Source organism: Mirounga leonina, unplaced genomic scaffold, assembly GCF_011800145.1.
Source record: "Mirounga leonina isolate KUSES-001 unplaced genomic scaffold, KU_Mleo_1.0 Mir_153, whole genome shotgun sequence".
In the NCBI taxonomy this organism is placed as follows: Eukaryota; Metazoa; Chordata; class Mammalia; order Carnivora; family Phocidae; genus Mirounga; species Mirounga leonina.
This window is the reverse complement of record NW_023270387.1, coordinates 38,503,085-38,529,256: the sequence shown is the minus strand read 5'-3', so window position 1 is coordinate 38,529,256 and position 26,172 is coordinate 38,503,085. Positions and strand designations below refer to the sequence as shown.

Here is a 26,172-nt window from a genome sequence, read left to right as displayed (position 1 = left end):
GCCAGGTCGGGTGGGTGGGGATGTGGGTGGGGGTGGGGAGGGCAAATAACAAGGGGGCGGAGCTTGAAGCCACAGAGCTGGAGCTTGGGAAACGAAACAGATGAACATATGAGAAGGAAAAAACAAAGGGAGAGGGGGAGGGAAACCATAAGAGACTTTGTTTCCTCCCTGGGAAACTGCCACCTACCACCTGATGATCACTTGGGAATATTGAAACAGAGGTGTGGGTGCCTAAAAAATGAGGTGTGACTCTAACAAATTCCTAGAGAAGTAGAAATGTAGACAATGCGTGAAGCCTGGAAGGATTTGAGAGAAATTGTAGATTGCCTCGAGCAGGCTTTTTGTGGAAATCTGGGCTTCGAGGTCACTGCTCTTAATTACTGTACTTTCCATGCCTCCCAGGAAATGCAGAGACTCTGCACATATGCGAGAATCTTTATGCAAATATTTGTGTTCGTCTTCAACAACTCTGGAGAAATTAATTGCTTCTTATGTTTTTAAACACGTGCATGCTATCATTGTAATTATCCGACAGATACTTAAGCTCCTTTTATAGGCCATGCACCATGCCAGGCACTGGCAAGATGTAGGTGAATAAAGTCATTTTGCTCTTGAGAACATAGTCTAGTCAATTGTTTCTGTTTTCGTTTTTGTTTTAAAACAGGGCCCCAGGTTGAGAAGTCCTTGCATCTGAGGGCTACGTGGATTCCTTGCACTGATAGCAATGATGATTCAAGAGGCTCTGTGCCCTTTAGGATGTGATAGATTTGAGTCAAGTGCACACACAGAAGCTATTTTCTTAGTAACCATTTTCTCCTTTTAAGAGCCCTAACATAAGGTCAGCATGATCAGCTCCCAGCGATGTGTCGAAGGCGTCTTGTTGGGACAGATTCACTGAAAAGTGTCTGATGGGCTTCTGTGGACCCCATTTGACTCAAGGTCACTTTACTATCCGTGCAAACCCTGCAAGAATCAGGCTGAGAGCCAGAAGTAGGGGGCTGAATCTTGTCTTTGCCTTTGACTGAGTGATGCTGGGCTAATCACTTGGATTTTTTTGTACCTCAGAGAATCAGTAATAATGGAGAAACATGCCAACAGAGTTCTTGTGAATATGACAACAATATAGGTGGAAATGCTGACAAATGTTTTGTTCCTCACGTATGTGTTGATAATCTTGCAATATAATGGAGATCAAATTATAATTTCCCTTCTTTTTTTCCTGGCAACAATTTCCTGTGTTCCAACAAGCTTCCCACAAGTATTTCAGAGAAAAGCACCATTAGCCCCCAAAATGTTTTAGATTTAGCATTAACCTTATAAAATTTATAAAAGCAAATGAAATGCCTCTTGCCCATTTTCCCTTGGAGGACCCAACCAGGCACATCTTCACTTCCTTCAGGTGCTGCTTTCCTTTCCTCTTTTCCCACCTTCTTTCTGTCTGTCCTCCCTTTCTTCCCCTGAAAAAGAGGGGGGCTAAGATCCATTTGGCCAAGTAAGACATATAAATAGTTTTTAGGGTTAGCAAGGCAAAAGAGAAAAAGATGCTTTCATACTCTGGTGTTGGAACTACAAATTGTTACAGTCTTTTAAGAGGACTGGATGGTTATATTTCAAAATTTTAAAAATATGTGTCATTTGACCCCATAAAGTCCACTTCCAGGAATTATTTCTACAAGAATTACAAGCATAAATGTGTATTTCATATAAAGGGAGATGATCATTATGATGCTGTTTAAAATATGAAAAATCAGAAAGACTATAAATGCCATAGGGTGTTGATTATGGTCCACTGATACCATCGACTGCTAAGCGACCATTCAAAAGGATCTCATAGATCTATACGTGTATTGGCATGGAAAGATCTCTAAGACATTATAAGCAAGAAAACCAATTTACTGATACATTTTACTCATAGAACAAATATTTACTGAGCACTTGTATTTCAAACTCTGATATCAATGCAAGAAATATGGCAGTGAGCAATTTAGGCGAAATTCCTGCCCTCATGGGGTTCACATTATAGTTGAAGATTAATGTTTAAAATGTGACCCCAGGGGCGCCTGGGTAACTCAGTCATGAGCATCTGACTCTTGGTTTCGGCTCAGGTCATGATCTCAGTGTCATGGGATCGAGCCCCATGTTGGGCTCCATGCTGGGTGTGGAGCCTGCTTAAGATTCTCTCTCTCCCTCCGCCCCTCCCCCCTCACACTCTTGCATGCTCTCTCTGTCTCTCAAAAATAAAATAAGATAAAATAAAATAAAATGTGACCCCATTTAGGTTAGAAAGAACCATATATGGATGTGTTTCTAAATGAGTTGGAAATGACACAAAGGATATAAAGATGAATCTGACTTCGTCCCTACTCTTGTGGCTTTCAGTGGGTAGGAAGGATGTTCTTAACTCAGAGACAGGGACATGGGGAGAGGATGGGCCCAGTCCGTGTGCCTGAGTCCAGAGAGGTGTGCTGGGACATAAGGTAGAAGAGCAGTCAGGCATTACTGGACTGGCAGGAAGAGTACTAGATGATTCTTTTTCTCTTTTACACATGCATTTTACAAACAGAGAATATACAATCATTGATGACATACTATCGTACTATCAACAACCCAAAGAGTTCTGCAACCACATGGCTCCATGAGAATTCAGCAATTATACATTCCTCAGTGCTCATCTTGATAAGTGTGCTCTTAATCCCCTTCACCTGTTTCACCCATCCCCCCCACCACCACCCCTCTAGTAACCATCTGTTTGTTCTCTATAGTTAAGAGTCTGTGTTTTGGTTTGTCTCTTTTTTTATCTTTGCTCATTTGTCTTGTTTCTTTAATTCCACATATGAGTGAAATCATATGGTATTTGTCCTTCTCTGACAACTTATTTTGCTTAGCATTATACTCTCTAGATCCATTCATATTTTTGCAAATGGCAAGATCTCCTCCCTTTTTATGGCTGAATAATATTCCACTGTTTCTCTTTCTCTCTCTCTCTCTCTCTCACTTCTTCATCCATTCATCAATTGATGGGGACTTGGGCTGCTTCCATACCTTGGCTATTGTAAATAGTGCTGCAAAAACACAGGGGTGCATATATCTTTTTGAATTAATGCTTTCATATTCTTTGGGTGAGTAGTGCAATTACTGGATTATATGGTAGTTCTATTTTTAAGTTTTTGAGGAACCTCCACACTGCCTTCTACAGTGGCTGCACCAGTTTGCTTTCCCACCAACAGCACATGAGAGTTCCTTTTTCTCCACATCCTCACCAACACCTGTGGTTTCTTGTGTTTTTTATTTCAGCCATTCTGACAAGTGTGAGGTGCTATCTCACTGTGGTTTTGACTTGCATTTCCCTGATGATATGCATCATCTGTTGAGAATCTGTTCATATGTCCATTGGCCATCTGGATGTCTTCTGCCCATTTTTAAATTGCATTATTTGTTTTTTGGGTGTTGAGTTGTATAAGTTCTTTATATATTTTGGATACTACCTTTTATCAGCTATGTCATTTGCAAATATATTCTTCCATTTGGGAGGCTGTCTTTTAGTTTTGTGGATTGTTTCCTTTGTTGTGCAGAAGCTTTTTTTTTTTTTAATGCAGTCCCAATAATTTATTTTCACTTTTGTTTCCCTTGTCTCAGGAGACATATCTAGAAAAATGTTGTTATGGTCAATGTCAGAGAAATTACTGCCTGTGTTCCCCTCTAGGATTTTTATGGTCTCAGGTCTCACAGTTAGGTCCTTAGTCCATTTTGAGTTTATTTTTGTGTGTGGTGTAAGGAAATCGTCCAGTTTCATTCTTCTGCATGTTGCTGTCCAGTTTTCCCAACACCATTTGTTGAAGAGACTGTCTTTTCCCATTGCATATTCTTGCCTCCTTTGTGGAAGATTAATTAACCATATAAGTGTGGGTTTATTTCTGGACTTCCTATTCTTTCCATTGGTCTAGGTGTCTATTTTTTTTTTTAATTTGCCAGTACCATACTGTTTTGATTACTACAGCTTTGTAGCATATCTTAAAATCTGGGATTGTGATTGCTCTAGCTATTCAGGGTCTTTTGTGGTGTCATGCAGATTTTATGATTCTTTGTTTTAGTTCTGTGAAAAACGGTATTTTGATAAGGATTGCATTAAATTAGATCGCTTCCTTCCCCTTATCTCTTTATTCTGCAGAGCACTGAATGCTTGTTCAAGCTGTCACTTACTAGCTCTTTAACTTCTGGTCTTTGAGTTTCAGTTTCTTCATCTGTAAAATGAAGAGAAAAATTTCTGCCTCAAAGTGCCATGAGGATCAAATCAAAAGACACAGAAGAGAGCTTTCCCATCTATAAAACACTGTGAAAATATAAAATAAGCTTATTACTAATAAGGGGCCAGATTGAGGAACCAAGTTTTCAAGTAAAATTTTCAACATGCTTTAGAAAGAGCTCTCTGGTAGGGTATAAAACATGCTCTAGAGAGGGGAGGCTAGAATAAAGAGACCCGTCTGGGTTGTTGCAGGGGCAGAGGTAAGTGGTGATGAAGGACATTGGCAGTGGGGATAGACAGAAGGGACCCCCACATGGGAGGGGGGTAGAGAAGAAGGCAGCAGTGATGACCCTGAACTTGTAGTCTGAGTGACTGGGAAGAAAGGATGTGAACCACAATGAGTAATTTGTTTATGTGTTTAACAGTATTTATTGAGTACATGTTTTTCCCCAGGCATTGGTCCGGGGGCCTGGAGCACATCCATGAGCCCTACACTTAAGTTCCCTGCTCTCATGTGCGTACATTCTGGAGGGGGGTCCTGCATCTTTGCCAGCGGCTAAAATGAGGTATCCATAGCCCAGTCTAAGGATGAGCTTGAGTTGACATGATCTGAAATGCAGACAGTGTGTGTCTGTCTACAGGAAAGAGAATTTATGTCTAGGACAGGTCTCTGAAAATGTTGTAAGAATTTTTTTTCTTTCGTACTTTTCATTATGGAAAATTTCAAACATGTGTAGGTGTAGAAGGACTGGTGTAATGAACTCCCTTGAATTACTCAACACACAAAGCAGGGTGAAGGGAGGTCCTGGATGCCAGAGGATCCTGTGGGCAGGAACGGAGGTGGGCACAGATGGGCCACAGGCATGTTGGATGAAACAGCATGCAGCGAATCCTCAGTGACTTCAGCAAGTGCTCATCTACTGCTGTGATGTCCCAGGGCCTGGATGAAGAGGCCAGTCTCCTCTGAGGATGGACCATTTTGCACATCTAACCATCCATACCTTCAACGTCGGATTTGAAGCAGTCAACCAACCAATGGGTGGGTGGCGATGCTCTGCCTCCTGGCTGATGGTGCAGGTGATGACAGGCCCTTACGGACCAGGTGGCTTTCCATGTTCAATCCACACCTTCTTCAGTGACTCACAGAGCTCGTCTGGGATAGGTGGCTTTGGGGCCAAAGATACAGACATTCCCATCGGGCATTATTAAGAACAGCTCCTCCAAGCAGAGCAACAGACTCAAATCTACAATAAAGAAGCTTCAGCATGGATGTGGACATTAGCGTGGGGACCGGGCCAAGCTAGGTCCTAGCAAATTAACTTGGCTAGAAAAAAAAAATTAGCTCTAGTTAAGCAACCACAAGGAGAACCTAGAATGAATCACTCATGTTTAAAATTCTGCCCTAGGGGCGCCTGGGTGGCTCCAACGGTTAAGCATCCCGACTCTTCATTTTGGCTCAGGTCATGATCTCAGGGTGGTGAGATCGAGCCCTGCAATGGGCTCTGTGCTGGGCATGGAGCCTGCTTACGATTCTCTCTCTCCCTCTCCCTCCGCCCCTCCCGCACTCCCTCTCTTAAAAAGTTAAATAATTAAATAAATGAAATTCTGCCCTAGGCTAAGGTTGTTATTCATTGGCCTTAAAGACAAAAGTGCAACATTATTGACTGAGGCCCTTGTGGGCTGATAACAGCCAGTCTCCGGGCAAGAGGCCTGCGCTGCTACCAGCATCTCTGCAAGACACTGGGAATTCTTTGGTAATGACCGTGCTCCCTCGAGGCAGGAGGCTGGTCACACATCCAGTCCAGCTGAGGCTCCAGGACCATATGGTGGTACCCTCTACTCTGGGGACAGTGTTCTCATTGGCCCCTGGACCAGACTGTTCTGGCCAGAGCCTCCCTTCCCAAACAGCTTGTCTTTGGACTGATTTCCCTATGACGGGGTCCCCTCGTCCCCAGGGTTTAGAAACAAGCACTAAGATTCCAAAACAAATTTCCTTCTGTAAAAGTTAAAACCATCACAACATTGGTGTAGCTCTTACCCTCGGATCTTTCTGCTTATGATCTGCAGCTTATAATTACATATCTTTGCTAAGAAAGTATACTGTTCTGGTAAACTGTAAACCATGAACAAAAAACTTCTAATAAAGCAAAAATATTAAACAATTTTAACTGTCTCTCTATATAAATATAGATATATATAATTTTTCCCCTAAATAATCTATTCTGGACAGTGTACGATAATAAAAAAGCACTGAACTAATGTTCAGCAGATTCTGAGGGAAGGGTAGCCCCTTGTGCTTGAACATTGAACTGTTAGATTAGATTCACATCTGAAATAACCAGGGCACCAACTCTCACTCTGAGGTTTCCCCTGAAGGGAATGAAAAAGTCAGAAAAGGTAAAGATCATGCAACCAGCAGTAGAGAAAATTTGAGGCTCTGACCCTGCCCCGCCCTGCGAGGTCACTGGGTCCCCAACTGGTCTCTGCATGCTGGGTAACAGAAGGAAGACTGCCCAGGGGCGCCTGGGTGGCTCAGTCGGTTGAGCGACTGCCTTTGGCTCAGGTCATGATCCCGGGGGCCTTGGGATCGAGCCCCGCATCAGGCTTCCTGCTCGGCAGGAAGCCCGCTTCTCCCTCTCCCACTCCCCCTGCCGGTGTTCCCTCTCTCGCTGTCTCTCTCTCGTTCAAGTAAATAAATAAATAAAATCTTAAAAAAAAAAAAAAAAAAGGAAGGAAGACTGCCCAGAAAATGGTTTATTTTATACTCTTTTCTTGCACAATATCCATCTTTCCAGACTATTCTTCACTTCAGGAAAAGATTAGGGCAGCTTCCCGATGCTGGGTGGTGGTATATCTTCTAAGTGATCTATGTAAACCCATCTTTTTCAAAACTGACAGAACCATTCTCTCCCAAGGTTCAACCTCCCCAATGTCATCAAGCTTCCCCATCCTTCTCTTGACATTGAGAAGAGTCCAGAGGTTTTAATATTCACTGATGCCGTAGCCATACTGCACCCGGCGTTAGAATCAGCCTCGATCCTAATTTTAGCTCCTAGATCCACTAGCTGGGCAACCTGAGGCAGATTTCTTAACCTCTCTGAGTCTCAGTTCCTTCACGGTGCACAGCGAAGGTCTCCATCTCATAGAGATGTGAGGGTTAAGGGAGAAATCCATGTCTCATGTGTCGAGCACACGGAAAACACTCCCTATTAGCTGCGGCTGCTCTCATCAGCGTGTATAGTATTATTAAAAGGGCAAGTGGTTGCTTTAGTCATGTGGCAAACTGATGACCTGCACAAAATTTTGATTACATTCTTTGTATACTTCATACTGAGGGAGTCAGAGCCATTATACATTCAATAAAAGAAATGGATTCTGTTAGACAGCTGGTTTACAGACTCATCTTGGCCACTTATCAGCCACCAACCTTGGCAAGGGACTTTCTCTGAGAGCCTGTTCATCTCTTTTCCAGCTGGACCAATCATACCTGCCTCCCGGGCCTCACTGAGCTGTTGAAAGGGGACACGAGATGGCCCGTGTAAAGTGGTTTGGAAAAGGTTTCAATACTATCCAGATTGAAAGGTATTATTGTTGGTCTGTGGGAAGCTGAGCTTCTGTGAGCGTATTTTGATTTGCATTTGGACTTGGGGCCAGGTGTAAGAGACACCAGTCCTGCTCATTCTTGTAACACTGGAACTTTCCGTAGGTGTTCAATATGTTGATTTATTTTGTTGAGAAACCAGCTAGGAATCTTGAACCTCTCTCCTTTGTCTCTCTCCCTTCCTCCTCCAGGGTTTGATTTTTCCTCCCACATAATTTCATTTCACTGTTGGCAGCCACTGTGGGTTTTGCCTATTGTGAGAAGAATCTGCTCATGTTAAGAGGCCATCAGCCCGGAACACTGAAGCAATCACCACTCTTCTGTACTTGGAGGAGTCAGCATGGGAACTGCTTTCTGCAGCAGACATCGCTCTGCATTGGAAGGGCAGCCTGCAAAGGAGTGCAGAGCACAGATGTCTGACCCTTCAACAGACTTCACCACAAGGGGACAAGTCCAGAGTCCTCGATTCCTGGCTTTGGGGCCTCCCTGGACCAGTTCCTGCCCACTTCTCCAGCCCCATCTAGCCTCTCAGCCCTGAGTTCACTCCTTCTGGGATGTCTTCTCAGTTTCTCCAGTGTGATGCCCTCTCTCTCAAATCAGGGCACCCCCTTCCATCACCATGGGTATCCTAGCTCCAACCCCTTCACCATCGGGATTTTTCTTTCTAGGTTCGCTTATTGGTCTTGTTGCTAGTAAGTGGCGTAGATTCTGTGTTGGCTGAGGTCGTATGAGTCCTGGGGGCATTTTCACCTTCCCTGGCAACAATGCTCCTTCTTTCCCTTCCCTCCCCCTTTTAAGTAGACTATTTTTTAGAGCAGTTTTAGGTTCACAGCGAAATTGAGGGGAAAGTACAAAGAGTTCCCACACATTGCCATATGCATGACCTCCCCCATTATCAATATCCGCCCCCTCCCCAGAGTAGTACATTTGTTGCAGTTGATGAACTTACACTGATACATTGTCATCACCCAAAGCCCATGGTTTACATTAGCGTTCACTCTTGGTGTTGTATGAGTTTGAACAAATGTATAATGACACCAATTCACCACTATGGTATCATATAGAGTCGTTTCACTGCCCTAAACATCCTTTGTGCTCTGCCTATTCATCCCTCTCTCTCTATTTCCCCTAATCTCCAGCAACCACTGATCTTTTTTACTGTCTCCATAGTTTTGCCTTTTCCAGAATACTATATAATCGGAATCAATCATATCATATGTAGCCTTTTTAGATTGACTTCTTTCACTTAGGAATATGTAGTTAAGGTTCTTGCATGTCTTTTTGTGGCTTGATGGTGCATTTCTTTTTAGTGAGGAATACTATTCCATTGTCTGGATTACCACAGTTTATTTATCCATTAACCTACTGAAGGATATCTTGGTTGCTTCCAGTTTTTGGAAATTATGAATAAAGCTGCTATAAACATCCATGCGTAGGTTTTAGTATGGAGATAACTTTAACTCCTTTGAGTAGATACCAAGGAGTGTGATTGCCATATCAGATGGCAATAGTATGCTTAGTTTTGTAAGAAACCATCAAAGTGTCTTCCAAAGTCGCAGTACCATTCCCCTGCCCTTTTAAGTCACAGCCTAGTCCACTGTGCCAGGATATAATGCTGACTGCTTAGGCAGAGAGCAGCCCAAATCCTCGTGCCCAAAGGTCTGAGATACACTGTTGTGGATGTGTGCATGATCACATTCCAGGGCTGCTCCCTCTGGTTCGTACTCAATTAACCAAATGTGTGTTATTGGTGTGCTGAATGGGGGCAATTTATCTTGCACCCAACTCACCTGCTGTTATGAGGGCCATTGAAAGCCACAGAAGTGCCGCTATATGTTTGCTACATGTATGTATGTAAGAACAGGGAAGGTTATCTCTTCTTTGAAAACAGCCCGTGACATTTTCACACCATCCCACTGTCTCTCCTTCTCCTCTTTCCTGCATCCCTCTTACCAACTGGCTGGTCATTACTCTCTATTCACTGGGATTTGCCCCCTGACTCAGTTTCCCTTTTCTCTCACCACCACATGACCCACACTTGGGCTTCTCAGGTCCTTGACCTTCTCGTTTCTAATGAACTTTCCCTCACTTTTCTCCGGCCACTCATTCCCATCATCCTACTCAGAGCCCCCACTTCAACAGAATCTGCAGTCCTAAGAAATCTCAAACAAGTTTCAAACAAGTCACTCTCTCAATATCAAAGCCTATTTGTTCAAATTCACCACAATTCTTTGAATTCAGCTCCTCTGATCCCTTGATCCCATCTTTATCTCATGGTCCTTCAGCCCCCTCCTGTTTCCTCAGCATGCCTCATTTAATGTAGATCCTAGGGTCCATCTTCCCATCATGCCTTGCATTTCCTCCTGTTATTTACTCCTCCCTGGCAAACCCCAATCCTGGCTGAAGATCCTCCTGCCTCGTCAGTGCCTGTCCTGAGCAGATCCAAGTTGCTGACTGACAACCACACCATGAGGCTAACTGGCTTCACTTAGAGCCATGATCTGAAACTGTTCAGGGGTGCTCGCTCTCCTGACATATCTGCCACGGATCCTAGTTAGTGTACCTATTTTCTGAAATGACGTTTCATACCTTCTCCTGTCTTCAAACCTCCCACATTCTTTCCCCCAGTCCCAGCTAATGAGGTAGCCTCAAGCTCCTTGAGATTAGAGCAGCCAGAAGGCAGCTCCCTCATTTGCTCACACCAATCTAGAAACACTTTGAATTTGTCCCGGGCTTCTGCTTCTCTTCTACCATAGGGGTGAAGCCTCTCCTTGCTAACAATAATATTCCTTCCCTGGGCTCAGGATAGGCTCACTTCTCCAGGGATTTGTTCTCCAACTATCACATCCTTCTCCAGAATCATCACTCATCTCCACTGCATTCTTCCTTTTTGTTTTTGTTTCTTGGGGCCTGGGATAGGACCGAAGTGGGAGAGTATAATTTACATGAAATACACATATCATATTTACATAAAATATCATGAAATAACACCCCAGAAATTTATTTTGCGCTCTGTCCTGGTCCATCCTCACCCCCACAGGCAACCATTGTTCTAATTTTCTATCACCGTACATTAATTTTTCCTATTTTTTGACTTCATATAAATGAATTGTATAGTATGTACTCTTCTGTGTCTGGCTTCTTTTGTTCAATATAATATTTTTTTAGATTAATCCATGTTGTGTAGATCAGTAGTTTTTATTGCTGAGTGGTATTCCATGTGGGATTATACCACAATCTGTTTACCCACTCGTGGATATTTGGGCTGTTTCCAGGATTGGGCTACTATCAATAAGGCTGTTCTGGACATTCCGGCACAAGTCTTTTTTGTGGACATATGTTTCATTTTTATCTCATTTCTGGTTGTAGGATGATGTATGTTTAACTCCATAAGAAGCTACCGAACAGCTCTTTAAAGTGGCTGTACCATTTTGCATTCTCATGAAAGCAATGTATCCAGGTGCTTCACCTCCTCCTCAAATTTAAAATTGTCTGTCATTTTGATTTCAGTGGTTCTAGTGATGTGAAAGGAGCTAGGACAGTGCTTGGCATCAAATTCACCCTCAGAAGAGGTTAGCTGTTGCTCTTATCAGAGCAAGTGCTCAAACTTTTTAAATAAAGGGCATCTAAATTCCTTCTTTCCAGTAGTCCTATTTCACTCTTCTTTTTGTTCAAAAGCCCTCCAAAACCACATTATAATAACACCCAGTATTGACCACACATCTATTTAAGTATTGTCATATTTAAATAGATGTTCATACATCAATAGATGTCTTGGTTTCATGAAGAGGACAAGGCAGAGACATCATCAGTGTCTCCCAGGGTGAACAAGTGCTCAATAAATAGCAGGGGTTTGCTTTTCTCCTGCAGCTGCCAGGAGAAAAGCTCCCTCCACCGGACTTTGCCCTGGGATCTGTCCCCATACCCCGGGGACTACTTTCTCTTTGGAGCTGGGCAGCCCCCATGGGGGCCTCAAACCTTGCCCTTCTGACAACAGGTCTGCAGGTCTCCACGAACAACACCTTCTCCAGTCCGCAAATCTGGGTGTCCCTTCCTGGGCACAGCTTCTTTCGGGGGGTGGGGGAGGAGGGAATCTGGGATCTGGGCGTGGAAGTGCGCTCAGGAATTGAGGCCTGAGCTGGGCCAGGCAGTTTTGGGCTCTAGGTCTCAGATGCTCCTGAGCCAGCCCCCCAGGGAGGGAGAGGGAGGGATGCACTCCTTTTGGTAACGTCTGCACCCCAAGTCCTCCTCCCATTCTTACGTTTTTCTCCGCCCCCTGACCACGCTTAATTACTTCCTCTAGGTCCCTCCCTACTGGCCGGGGCATAGGTGCCGGCAGCAAGAACTCTGGGCGCGACAGCGCGCTCCCTGTGGCGACAGCACTTGGCGCGGTGGCTGGCGCGCGGCGCGGGACGGTCCACGATGCTGGAGAACGGCTCCTTCTCCCAACTGCTGCGAGGCGGGCGAGCTGGCTGTGCGCCCGGGCTGGCCGGGGGCGGGCAGCGCGCGGCCCTCCGGGACCGCCCGTCCTCCCTGGGTGGCGCCCGCACTGTCTGCCGTGCTCATCGTTACCACCGCGGTGGACGTCGTGGGCAACCTCCTGGTCATCCTGTCGGTGCTCAGGAACCGCCAGCTCCGGAACGCGGGTGAGCGCCACGCCCGCTGCTGGGGCGGACCCTTCCCTGGCGTCCGGTCCCGATCCTGACCTCGCCATCGGTCCCGGGCGCCCCTTTCCCTTTTCTCGAACCGCGTCCCCAAGTTGGGTCCTGTGCTCAAAAGTTTGGCAGAGCTGCTGCCTTTCCCCGACGTGCGGCTCTGGCGCCCGCGTCTCACCGCTGCCCGGGGCGCACTGGGTGCGTCTGTGCCGCGTGAACTGAGCAAAGTTTTTCTGCGCACTTTTTGGCAGGGCGCCCGCTCTGTGGGAACCCACGCGGCTGGAAGCTTCGGTCATCCAAGGCGCTCCAGTTTGTGCGGGTCCAGACAGTGCCCCTATCCGGCCACAGGAATCTCAGGATCTTTAACACCTCTCTCCCTCCCTCTGCAGTGGGTGCTGAGACAATGAAGCCCCCGGGGGATTTTGTCAGAAATTTACCTCCAGGTGATCTGAAGACCCATTTCCAACCAAGAGAGTGCAGATGCAGAAATCTGCAGGCTCTCCTTGGGTGGAACTGCATTGCTTTGGGATGATGTGGTCTTTTCTGAAGATAGGGAATTCGTGGGATTAAATGAAGATTAAAATAATGATTTGGCAAAATAGTGTTGCAATCGGGAAAAGTATTTTTCCCCTTTCTTTGCACTCTCCTTTCAATTTTTCCATTCCTTAGATCTGCAAGGGAACAAAACCAGAGGGAGGGAGTCTCTGAACTCTGACCCTGAGAGGTCACTGGAGCATGCTGACCATTTCAGTGTGGGCGGCTCAATGGCCTGTTTTCCAATTAGTAATTTTCTAATTTGGGTGTTAGGGGCAACTCAAATATTAGAGTGAATTACAATAAAAAGACAACAGCAGAAAGCCAGGCTTGTCTTGTCTTTAACCATGCTTTTCTAAGGAGCCCCAGACCATTCAGAAAGGCCAATTGTAGTAAATGGGCATGTGTGTACTTTGTGTGGCTGACTCCAGTGTATTTATCTACAGAACAAAAAAAATAAAAATATGAGCTTCTGTTTATAATACGGGAAACAACACTATCAAGTAGAAACAAGCTTTCTAACTCAGTCATTTCAGTAGTGGTGGTTAGTATCATCTGGAATACCTTTTTCAAGATATTGTCATGTCCTTTGACTAAAAGCCTATATATTAGGGAAGAGCAGGTTACGGCGAGGGGAAAGTTGTAGTTGATATTTTCGATTGAATCGCCCCTTTGCAGCAGCCACAAACACGAATCTCCTGTACAGAGGCAGGAAGGAGGCAGGGCTGGGCCCCCCAGATTCTGACACCCAGCCATTTCTCTCCCTGACTAACCAGGTGGGGTAGGCTATGGTTCCCTGGTCAGTAAAATTTGAGCTGCCTGAGGTTGGAGAGGTGGTTGAGGGGGGTGAATACAGCTTCCTTTTACCTGAGGCAGATAAGCAGCTTCTCCCGTCCTCCATCCCAGGAGGGCTGGCCTCTTCTGTGCTCCTAGTGGGGCGCACAGAAACTCTACTGATGTGGGAGCGTGGCCCAGGTGGGTACTGAGCTTTCAATTGCTGGCCCATCCCCTGCTCTATCCTTCCTGCCTCCTGTTGAGTCGGCTACAGCCCAGCACCAGAAACAAATGCTAACACTAGAGCTAAATGACATTAATTCCTGACACATTGGTGGCTGCTCCAGTCATGCAATTTAACCAGCTTTTATTTGACCGCTGGCTTTATTGATAACATTCATGAAAAATCTACTGTTGACTTCCGTTAAACCTTGGCAGAGTGAGATTTCAAAAGATGCTTAAAAACTGAGAGCCCTCGGAATTTGCACTCATTCCGCTAGGAATCAAGGTGCTCTACGGAGAGTTTAGAGTGACTTTAAGAAACCCTCATCTGAGACCTTTCTGTAATTAAGTCTGGTTCCTTAATTCATCGCTAATAAGAAGATAAGACTGTGGCGAAGGACACATAACCAAGGCACACAGTCCATATTAAGATCATAGACCTTTCTTAACAGACGTCAGTATCCTTCACTTGACTATGACAAATGTACTTCCTCTTGTCATCCATGACAGGGGTGATCCTGATAGCTGGGTGAGGGGTTAGATGAATCGTCCTTTTTCCCAGGACTGCCCCTGTCTGTAGCTTCTGTTGCTGCATGTGTTGGGTTGACTTTTTCAGAGATGACACTAGAGAAAGGGAGGGAGGGATGGAGGGAAGGTGGGAGACAGATTCAGGGCATTGACCCAACTTGGAAAGTAAGACCAGGTGTGCGTTTCACTCTTTAGTGTGTGCTTCCTGGGGACCTGTCGTATTTAGGGGTCTCCTGACAGGGTCTGAGGACATTTCCTGTGCCTGCCGTGGCCACGCTTGCCCTGGTCTAGACTTAGCCAATAATAATCTCTGTGTTTTTGGTTTTTATCTCTCCTTTCCCTGCTTTTCTGGAACCTTCCCCCATCAAGTTCTTTCTCTCTCTTCTGTGTTTTCTTTCCTTTTTTTTTTTTAAAGATTTATTTATTTATTTATTTATTTGAGAGAGAGAGAGAATGAGAGACAGAGAGCATGAGAGGGAGGAGGGTCAGAGGGAGAAGCAGACTCCCTGCCGAGCAGGGAGCCCAATGTGGGACTCGATCCCGGGACTCTAGGATCATGACCTGAGCCGAAGGCAGTTGCCCAACCAACTGAGCCACCCAGGCGCCCTCTTCTGTGTTTTCACTGTTTGTTTCTTTCCCTTTAGCCCACACATGTACACCCACACACAGGCACACACACACAAGGGTCTCTGGTGTTAAAAAAAAAATCTTTCCTTGATTTTGTGTCTTTTTTTTTTTTTTTTAAGATTTTATTTGAGAGAGAGAGAGCTCTAGCTAGGGAGCTTAGGGCAGCAGGGTAGAGGGGGAGATGGGAGGGAAAAGCAGACTCCACACTGAGCAGGGAGCCCAACTCGGGCTGGATCAATGGACCCCAAGATCACGACGGGAGCAGAAGGCAGACACTCAACCGAATGAGCCTCCCAGACGCCCGGATTTTAGGTCTGTTTCTGAGTTCATCGCTACTCTCTCCTTCCCTTCACAGCCAGACATCAATTTCCATGAACTGACTACCTCCTTGCTTCCCATTTCCTCTTTAGCGCTCTGGAGACTGGCCTCCAAAATGCCCCTCTGTGCAGTGTGTGAGCCTCAGGCCCAAACCCCCCTCAAAAACTTCCATTCCTTTGGCTTACCTGATGCTAGTTTTTGGGTCTCCTTCTTTTCCTCTCCTAGACACCTGACCCCTGGGCGTCATTCCTGGTTCCTTCATTCCCCAAGTTCCCATGATGTTTGCAGTCTGATATTTCTCAATATTCCCCTTTCCTGCCCTCTCTCCTCTCACTGCCTCATTTTACACGCTCACCATCTCTCTTAAAAAAAAAAAAAAAAAAAAAAAGATTATGTGACAGAGAGAACGAGAGAGAGCACAAGCCAGGGGAGGAGCAGAGGGAGAAGCAGGCTCCCCATTGAGCAGGGAGCGGATGCGGGACTCGATCCCAGGACGCCGGGATCATGACCTGAGCCCAAGGCAGACGCTTCACCAACTGAGCCACCCAGGCTCCCCGTGCTCACCATCTCTGGGACAAACTCTGTCCGTAGTGTCCGGACGGCTTTCCCTGCTTCCTCCTCCAGCAGCGGACGCCATCCCATCCGTGGCTGCCCTCTGTGTGTACAGCATGGGACTCCGGGCACTGCTCACACAGCCCTGCCCCGGCGCACCCGCCCAGCACCACAGCCTTGTCTCCCTCCTGTCATCCTGCTTGTGAGCTGCTACCGCTGCCATGCCATCCAGCCTCCTATGCCCTGCCTCATCTTGGGGAGCTCCCTGCCTCTTTTCTGCCAGTGAACCTCCTCCAGACCCCGTCCTCAACTCCCCTCTGTGGCGGTTGACATTGCTTAGTAATGGCAAGCAGGGCGTGGGGACCGTCTCCCGCCTCCGGCTTCCCTGTGCCCTCCCCAGACAGCACCCGCCTCACCGGGCTTGTCCAGTTCCCTCTCTGCCCACCGCACTGTGAGTCTGCTGAGACCTGAGGCTTTGATTCTGTACATAGTAAGAAATAAATACCGGTCTGTTGAGACAAACTGAAAACGGACAAGGCACCAGGAGAGCAGCGGGACAGAAGGAATGAATCGTGCGTCACGAGGTGGGGCGGACTCAGTTACAGCACTCAGCACTGCTCAGGCCACCAGCAGAGTCCTCACGGAACTGAATGGCTTCCAGCACGAAAAGCCCATGGCACACCTCACCCTTGTCCTTGCACAGAGGTGTGCCTGCTCCCGTTGCTCCTGAGGGCCTAGCGGTCTCCAGCTCTGCCTGGTCTCCCCCAAATTGTGCTTCCCTGCCTCCTTAGGGTGTTTGCCCCCTGCTGGTCTGGTCTGAGATTGCCTTCCGTTTGGGCTGCCTGTAGAATGTGAGCCTCCCGCCATTACCTTCGCCATCCAGACGGCCACACAGAAGAGAGCTGAGAGAAACATGTCCTTACTGAAAGGTCGAGGTAATCTCCGTTAGCAGAGGGGAAAGCCCAGAGTATCAGGTATTCCTGGCCCTTGGGCACAGTGCCCGATTTCCCAGGCTGTCGGGGAGGTGTTTTGTTTTTTTTTTTTTAAAGATTTTATTTATTTATTTGACAGAGAGACACAGTGAGAGAGGGAACACAAGCAGGGGGAGTGGGAGAGGGAGAAGCAGGCTTCCCGCCGAGCAGGGAGCCCGACGTGGGGCTCGATCCCAGGACCCTGGGATCATGACCTGAGCCGCAGGCAGTTGCTTAACCAACTGAGCCACCCAGGCACCCCCCTGGGGAGGTGTTTTGAGTGAGTGGATGCAAAGCCATACATAGGACAGTTGGGTGATATGTAAAGAGAAAGGATATGAAATACTTGACATTGGGATTGCCCAGAAAAACACGGAGGATTTGGTTGCTGAACACACAGGTCCTCGTCCAGAGTCTGCCCTGTTCTCTGGGCAACCCAGTGTTGCTCAGTCTGCACCATCTTTTGCCTGGAAGCAGCGACTACATTGCAGGCTTCCTGAGGGGAATTTTCAGCCCAGCAGGTGTTTTGCATCCCCAGTCAGATTGGAGCAGAGCCCATCTTCTCCCCTTGCTTGCTGATTGAGGGTGTAAATGATGAATGAATAGATAGACTCTTTCCGGATAAAGGCTCTTGGAAGGCTTGAAGGAAATACTTAATAGACCCACAGTACCAGTGCTCCAGGCATTGTAGGGTAAGGTGGAACTCACTTCGTCCGAGTTTTATCCTACCACTGACCACTCATGGAGACGCCACTTAGTGACCGGTGTCTTTTGACCCTCTCAGCCGGCGGGGTTTGGAGTGCTTGTTATCAGCTGAAGACCAAACTGGGTTAACTTGGATTCCCTCCCTGATGTGGCTTGAGCTCTCCACTTCAGGTTTCTGCTCTGAATACTTCCTTATCTCTTCACCAAGCAAAAATGAACACATTTTAAATCCCATAATTATGTCTTTAGCTGAACAATCAGGAAAGCTCATAATCCTCTTTAATTCCTCCCCTGTAGCTCTCAGTAGCCTGGGGGTATGAAGACTTTTGTGTTTGACTGCCTTTTTTTTTTCCAGAAATTGGGGCTCTGTATTTAGCATGATATATCACAAAACTCTGAAGATACCAATGCCACAATTAGGTCTTACGATTTAAAATACTTCTTGTTGAAAGAGTAGAATTTAGGGAGTTGAGAAGTAGAGTCCCCAGTACTCAGGGAGTTTCCACCCTAGAGGCAACATCCTACCTTCTTCATGGTCCTCCCTGCACTGTGACTTCTCCTATCTTAACTCCCAGGGATTGTAGTCCAATGTTCGGAGTCTCTTTCTTGTTCTTTCCACACAACTAATAATATAAAAGCAGCAGTAATAAATAATAGCTAATATTACTGTGTGCTTATTACGTGCTGGGTAAAATCTCTCCCATTTAGAAGAAAGAGAAAAGAAAAAAGACTCTGTACAACCGCCCCCCCCTCCCCCCACCACCAAAGGGATATCCCTTTGCAAGTACCACTCCATTTCTTTCCTTCTCTTGAAGCCAAAGCCGATTGGGAGAGCAACCTACAGTACAAAAGTTTATCCTCCAACATTGGGCAGAACCGTGCCCTTGCTAATACCACTCCTGACCTTCTAACTGCCAGGTTTAATGGGCGCGCTTTCCTCTTCTTTCTCGCTTTGGGGGATGACTAAGAAACTCTACACCCTTGCCCTTGACATTTCTTTTTCCTAATTTCCTCCTGTTTCTCTTCTTTCTCTGTTATGGCCATAGGCAATTCACATAATCTGAGTGTCAGTTTCTTGAAATGGAAATCACCCGATCAACCCTAAAGGATTCTTGTGAGAAACAATTCAGTCAATTTATGTAAAGGCACATTATAAACTTTAAGGTGATATACCAATTGTGGTTTTGTTGTTAGTGTTAAGTGTAATTGAAGTAATAAAATGCTACTGTAAGAGTCTCCAAATGATCTCTGGTGATGATTATGGAAAGATATTTTGTAATAGGCATCTCAGTTAGTCGTAAAAAAAATAGATGCTTATGCTTTTAAATACGTTCTCTTAAGTGGTTGAAATACCCCCATCCTGTTTTTGTTTACACGATTAGCTTGCTTTGCAGGCTTTTTTGTTTTTAATTAAAGCAAAGTTACATTTCAACTCGGCCCTTACATGATTCATCCGCACTCTCTAAGATTTTCACAAATAATGTAATTTTAGTGGAAAAAAATCTCTGCCCTCAAGGAATTTGGGAATCAAATTAGGAGTTTACTTTAATATAAAAGTGCCTTGTTTTTAGTATTTGTAAGGCAATCAAGTTCTTAACAAACAATCTGCCTACTGATTTCCAATGCTTATCTCCAGAAAGTAACTGATAAAAATATTTCACTTTCATTTGGAGATTACTAGTATTTCCTATGCCCTTCCTTTCCCATACGAATCCCTTTTGAGAAAAACAGCATTCTAAGAAGGAAGCAGGCCAGTGGCAAGGGTCTTTGTGATTTTGTCCTGCCCCTTGGTGAACTTTCCTGCCTGGCCAGCCCCATCCCCAGGCCGTCTTAGCTCTTCCCCACTGTTCCCTTGTCCTGGCCTCTCTCCTGGCTCAGCACACTGAAAGGCTGGCTAGCTGCTGATTCTCTTGTCTGTTGACCCAACAGCCTTGTTGGCATCTCGCCAGTGGGGGCCATGTCTTTGACCCATCCCTGTGCCCTGCCCAGACAGGGTAGGCACTCAGTATGTTTGAGTAGGTAAAGGATGGAAGAAGACCCCAAGGCACAGGAAGTTTACCCTTGTTAGAAATGATAGCTTATCTGTTGAATTCTCGTTTTTAACCTTTGCCATATCTTATTTTTATTTGTTTAATTGACTCCTCTGAGACCAGGAGCTTTGTAAGGGGAGGGGGTATGCCTCTTGCTCACCATGTTTCCTTCGGCCTTGGCAAAGGCAGATCTAGTCCCTAGTAGATACTCAGAAATATTTGTTGAAGAAATGACTCCTTGACTATTTATTTCTACACTGGCTTTTAGCTCAGTGACCAAGGACAATTTAAATTCAACACACTCTTTTTCTGGGCCTGCTGGGTGGGCACAGGGAGGAGGGGCAAGGGTGGCTTGAACTTCTGGAATTCTCCTATCTGATGAAGACTAGATCACTCAAGGCTTGTTGGCTCCCTCCTCCCCCCACCAGGGTTACCAGATCCTTCTCAAGAAATAGATTTCCTGGAAAAAAAGGGAAGAGGAAGCAAGGAGGGAGTGGATTGTGGAGGGATGTGCTTTGTGTAGGAATGTTAAAAGGGAATTCCATATTAGTGAACAAAGGCCTTTTGTTGAAGGCTGTCTCCACTAATACACCCTGTCTGGTGGAGGCAGATGGAAATAAGTCACGCCAGGACGTGTGACATGAATATTCATTAGACGCCTGTGCATAGCGGGATGAGCAGTGCTGTGTGCATCTGGATGGGTTTCTCACCTGTATTTGGGAGAACTAGATCTCCCTTGACTACCATCCAGACAGGACCTGGCTTCTTACAGATGGGAGACAAACAAGAATTTTATTTGCCTAATTTGGATTGGTGTCAAGAAATCTGGGAGACAGTACGATGTCTGGGCAGATGAACCTACAGCAGGAACTGGTTGATTTCAGCCTTCTAGAAACAGCCGGAGTAATAGGGGAGGGTAATTTAATCACTCTCCATGTGGAGTTGAATGTGTTCTTCCCACTATTTACAAGCTGCTTGCCAGCCTCTGGGGCATTATCAGGGATGAGCCACATTAACAGGCGGAGCTGGACTGGCTTTCGGGGGAAACGGCTGGCTGATCTAGCACCCGCTCCCAGCAGCCCTTGACTTTCTCTGCACGTGCTTGCCAGTGCGAACAGCTTCTTTGCTGCTCAACCAGGAGCCCAGAGGGCCCTGCAGGGACCAATATTCCTGTGTCCGAAAGAAGTGATTTTCTTCCCAGAAACAACCAAGTGGAATGCGTGTAAAGAAAAGGAAGGAGGGTCCCCAAAGAACAGGAGGGAAGCAATTAAGGAACAGTCATGGAGAAAGAAGTTTCAGGAACTTGCCCAACTTCGAAGTGGCAGAACTGAGATTACCCGGGTCATCCCACCTTCAAGCACCACCTCCCAATGTCAAAAAGACACATACAATTCTGGGAAGAAGCAAGGGCTCCTGATCCAGCTGAGAACAAGAACTTTGAGAGAGGAAATGCCCCCCATCTTGAGACCAGGTGAGGTCTGCGTAGGAGAGTCAGAGACTGACATCCACCAGTGGAGATAGTAAACAAGACTGGGAATTCAACGGAAAAGCGGGAGACCCCCTCCGTACCTGGAGCAGGTCCTCAGATGTGCGTTTCTTGCCTGGCTGTACCGGACAGAAAGAATGTGAGGGGGCTTTACCCCGCTCATAAATAGATCCCTAACATAGTTGAAGGGGAAGGAATCCAGCATTTCAACCTGAAGCCAGACTCCTTCACACCCCATCTCTATATGAATGTCTTGAGAGACAGGAGAGCTCACCACCTTGTAAGCACTTTAATTGTCCAAACCAAGGCTGCCTGGGGGGTCTTCCACGTTCCCACCCCCACATGGAGTGCATCCTGTGGAATGTTCTTTGAGGTGTGGTGAGTGAATGTGTGTGTGAACAGGGGAAGGCTGGAAGCACCCCTTTCTCTGCCTTGTGGGTTTATAACTGTAATCGTGGAGTCTACCTCACCCGAAGGCCTGACTCGGGGGGCCCCCAGCAGGGTGGCTCTGAGCCTCCCTTTTTCTCTACCCCCTTGAAGCCAGACCGCAGCCTGGCCTCTCCGATTGCTGCATCTTTTGGACCCTTTCCATCTGCCTGCTGCTTTTGCACCCCCGAGGTGGTCACATCAGCCAACGCAGTATGCAGAGCACACGCCTGGTGGTGGTGGAGCCAACGTCCTTAGCTCCACGAGAAGTCCCTCCCTGTGCCCTGCCCAGACAGGGTAGGCACTCAGTATGTTTGAGTAGGTAAAGGATGGAAGAAGACCCCAAGGCACAGGAAGTTTACCCTTGTTAGAAATGATAGCTTATCTGTTGATGGACAGATAAGTTCACCATGGACCCAGACTCACTCCCCCAGTGGAATATTATCATGGATGGCTGTGAATACAACCCGGACAACTACAGAACCACCTTCCATCCGGTTGGTTCCTCTGTGACATATCCTGATCACTATCAGAGGTTTGATGTGAAGACCTTTGCCTTTGTATCAGAGGCCCAAGTGCTCTCTAGCCTGGTCTGCTTCCACTGCCGTGCGTTAATCTGCAATCAACTCTCTCCTGATTCCCCTCTGTGTTCTGTGACTTGCCCTGTGTCATCCAGACAGCGGCAAGCCACAGGTGCCACTGAAGAGAAAATGATAGTAAGTCCCCCAGGACCCATCCTCCTGTTGTCAGATGGCTCTTCACTCAGAGATGCTGTGGACTCGAAAGGGCACGGGGCTGCCGGATATGTGGCTTTTAAGACTGTGGCGGCTGTGGGTACCTGAGCAGGCCTGGTGGCAACTCTAGGCCTCATTAGCTACCTGCACAAGAAAAGAACCATGATGTTAAATCACTAAGGATTTTCAAATAAAGTGGTTGAAGTAAAAAAAAAAAAAAATCATTCCATCTGCCCTCTGGGTCCAGCCACTGTAGGGCTGGCAGCTCGTACCTCACCACGCGGCAAGAGGCCAGAAGACTTGAAAGACGATGGATGGTGCCTACTGCGTGCCTGGGGGCCTCTGCTGGCCAGAAAGGATAGCAGCTCTTGGGCATGTAGTAGGCGCTCAAAGCAGACACTTGGTGAATGGAACGAGCAGCATCAGGGATGGAGCTTCTCATGCTCTGAGCTCTATTTTGGCCACACTTTCAGATTCTTGGTGCCTTCTTCATGAGTCAGTGTTTGTTTTAGAATCCAAATGCTTTAGAAATAGAAATACTGGATTTCTAAATTTGGCTTTAGTCCCGGCTCTTCCCTAGGATTCTGACCCAGAACATGCTGGAAGCATATTAATCAATGGATGTTGCAGTTTCCAGAGGCTTTCTCTCTGGCTCCTGAGGAACTCTCGGGCTAGAGGACACTCGATTCAGAGGAGGGAGGCAGTTCAGAAAGCTGGAGAAGGTGCAGGCAACACAGGAGGCTGTGAGGCCCCACAGGACCAGACTCTCTGCCAACATGGCAGCCTGGCTGTGAGTGTAGGCCCTAGATGAGGGAGGCCGGGGAATGCCAGAACACATGGTTCCTACTCCCAAACCTTTCTTCCATCCCACCTGCAAAGTGCAATTCACATTTAGAAAACTGAAGTAAAGACACTTAGAAAGTAGCCTGTTGGGGTGCCTGGGTAGCTTGGATGGTTAAGCATCTGCTTTCAGCTCAGGTCACGAGCCCAGGGTCCTGGGATCGAGTCCCATGTCAGGCTCCCTGCTCAGTGGGGAGCCTGCTTCTCCCTCCTTCTGCTGCTCTCCCTGATTGTGCTCTCTCGCTCTCTCTGTCAAATAAATAAATAAGATCTTAAAAAAAAAAAAAGAAGAAGAAAGTAGCGTGTTGACCAGTGTGGGAGAAGGTTTGCATCTTCTGTCAGAGAGATTTGTAGGAAGGTGGAAGTATGGGCGGGGAGGGGTGCTTGTGAAGACACTTGCCTGATTTTCAAATGCTTCTCCCTTAGAATCCTTGCTGGAGTGTAAATGATGCAAAACTCCTGAGCATCTGTGCTTATGGTGAAAAGTTATCATTCGTGAGCACCCACGATGCCCCTGGGACTTTGCCCCATTATTTGATCCTCACAGCTGTAGTATAAAGTACAAGGCATTATCCCCATTCCCCAAATGAGAAAAATGAGGCTTGGAGTGTTGGAGCGCTTGGGTAACTTGCCTGAGCCACACAGTGAGTAGCGGAAATGCAGTCTGAGCCCTGAACTCTGCGTCTCGAAAAGCCACTAGGTCTCCAACCCCAATGCTGACAGTAACGTGGTTACTTTTACGTGACTGGATAAGGGTAACTGGATAAAGGGTAGAATATTCTACCGGCTAGGAATTGTGGGGTCTCTTGTTGGCTCTTGCCCCCTCTTTCCTGCTCCAGGCAATTTGCTCTTGGTGAGTCTGGCAGCGGCTGACCTGGCGGCGGCCTCGTACCCATCCCCACTAGTCCTTGCGGCCATCTTCCGTGACGGCCGGGCCCTGGGCGAGGTGCACTGCGAGGCCAGTGCCTTCGTGATGGGCCTGAGTGTCACTGGCTCCGTCTTCAACATCATTGCCTTTGCTGTTAACCGCTGTTGCTACGCCTGCCGCAGCGGGGTCTACCAGCAGATCTACCAGCCCTGGCACAGGCCCCTCTACATCTGCCTCGTCTGGCTCCTCACTGTGGGGGCCTTGGTGCCCAACTTTTTCACGGGGTCCCTGGAGTACGACCCGCGCATCTACTCCTGCACCTTCATCTGGATGGCCAGCACCTGGTACACGATGGCAGTGGTGGTCATTCACTTCTTCCTCCCCATCGCTGTCATGTCCTTCTGTTACCTGTGCATCTGGGTGCTGGTGCTTCAGGCCCGCAGGAGGGCCAAGTCAGAGACCAAGCTGTGCCCGAAGCCCAGTGACGTCCGGAGCTTTTGGACCATGTTCGTGGCGTTTGCGATCTTCGCTATCTGCTGGGCCCCACTGTACGGCATTGGCCTCGCTGTGGCCATCGACCCAGAAGAAATAACTCCCCAGGTCCCGGAGGGGCTCTTTGTGGCTAGCTACCTCCTGGCTTATTTCAACAGCTGCCTTAATGCCATAGTCTATGGGCTCCTGAACCAGAACTTCCGCAGGGAATACAAGAAGATTGTCTCAGCCCTCTGGAACCCTCGGTGCTGTGTTCAGAATGCTTCCAAGGGCAGCCAAGCTCCACCTGTGGGGAATGCCCAGCACCCTGTCCAGTTAGACACTCTCTAGCCTGGGTCACCGGCGGGGCACCAGATTCATGAAACGGTAGGGAGAGATCTGCTCCAAGGGTGAGATCGGGCAGCCCGCTGGGCTACGCGGTCCTGTTGACGTGACAGCCCACAGTTTGTGGAACTTCATCGTGTGGACAAGAAGCCCGTCAGCACCATGGGTTCAAGCTGGTCAGGGGAGGCCTACAGGTGAGCACAGCCCCAGCCCTGGCAGACACTCTCTCGGTGCGCTGGGGGTCTTGGCACATACTCAGCCAAGGAAGGGACAGAATGAGGACAGGCTTGGGGCAGAAGAAGCCAATGACTTCCTATGAGCTGCTCTCTCCTCCTGCTTGGGCCTCCTTGCTGCTTTTTCTCTCTTCCCCAAGGGCAGCCGGAATGGATAGCTTCCTGTTGGCAAGTGTGAAAGAACGAGCTCTGTCGTGCTGGGAGCCAGGTAGCTCTGCGGGGGCCGCAGGAGGCTGGTGTGGTGCAGAGAGCACGTGTTACATTGACTCTCCCTACACTAGCATACACACACACACACACACGTGCGTGCGCGCCTCGGGTATCTGGAGCACGAAGTCGGCCTGGGTTCTCCACCATGTTCAAGCTGTGTGACTTGGGGCAGGCCCCTGACCTGTGTCTCCCTCGGTTGACTCACCTTACAATGGACATCATGCCAGTGCTGCCTCCCAGGGCTGTTGTGGGGATTCGCTGGGATGATAAGCTGCAGAGCCACTGAGGACGGTGCTGGACCCATGGCCAGCCCTCAGTAATCACTAACTGTGTTCTTATTCCTACTACACAGAATGAAAGATAATCTTGAAGGAGAGAAGGGGTGATGCACAGACAGGAAGTGGAGGAAAGCGAGTGGGGAAGGTGCGTATGGAGACGGGGGAAGGGCACGTATACCTACACGCTTTGTATTTGCGGACGCCTCAGGTCTTCATTCAGCCCCGAGAGATTTAGCTTCCTTCTTCAGCTCCACAAACATGACTGACTAGTCTGTAACCAGGTCCAGCAGGAGAAACAAAAGGCAGGTTGCCTCTCCTCTTGGGGGTCACAGTCTGTTAATGAATAGTATCGGCTGACGCTCACTGGGTGTTTGCTTTGTACCAGGCACTGTGGTAAATGCTTGATAGGCATTATCTCATGTAATCCTTACAAAACTCTTTGAAAAGGGATCTTGATCTATATTTGTAATAAGAAACTAAAACTCAAAGAAGTGAAACGATTTCCTGAGTTCACGGAGCCC

At 47.4% G+C, this 26,172-nt stretch overlaps 1 protein-coding gene across 1 annotated transcript; it reads left to right on the top strand.

The window, feature by feature from the left end:
* Window positions 1-12,266: 12,266 nt before the first annotated feature.
* Window positions 12,267-25,237, top strand: MTNR1B (melatonin receptor 1B). The gene is given in 3 exon segments (XM_035008765.1): window positions 12,267-12,290; window positions 12,292-12,490; window positions 24,086-25,237. Coding segments are annotated over 3 exon segments (1,074 nt in total). The 3' UTR covers window positions 24,937-25,237.
* The last annotated feature ends 935 nt before the right edge of the window (window positions 25,238-26,172 follow it).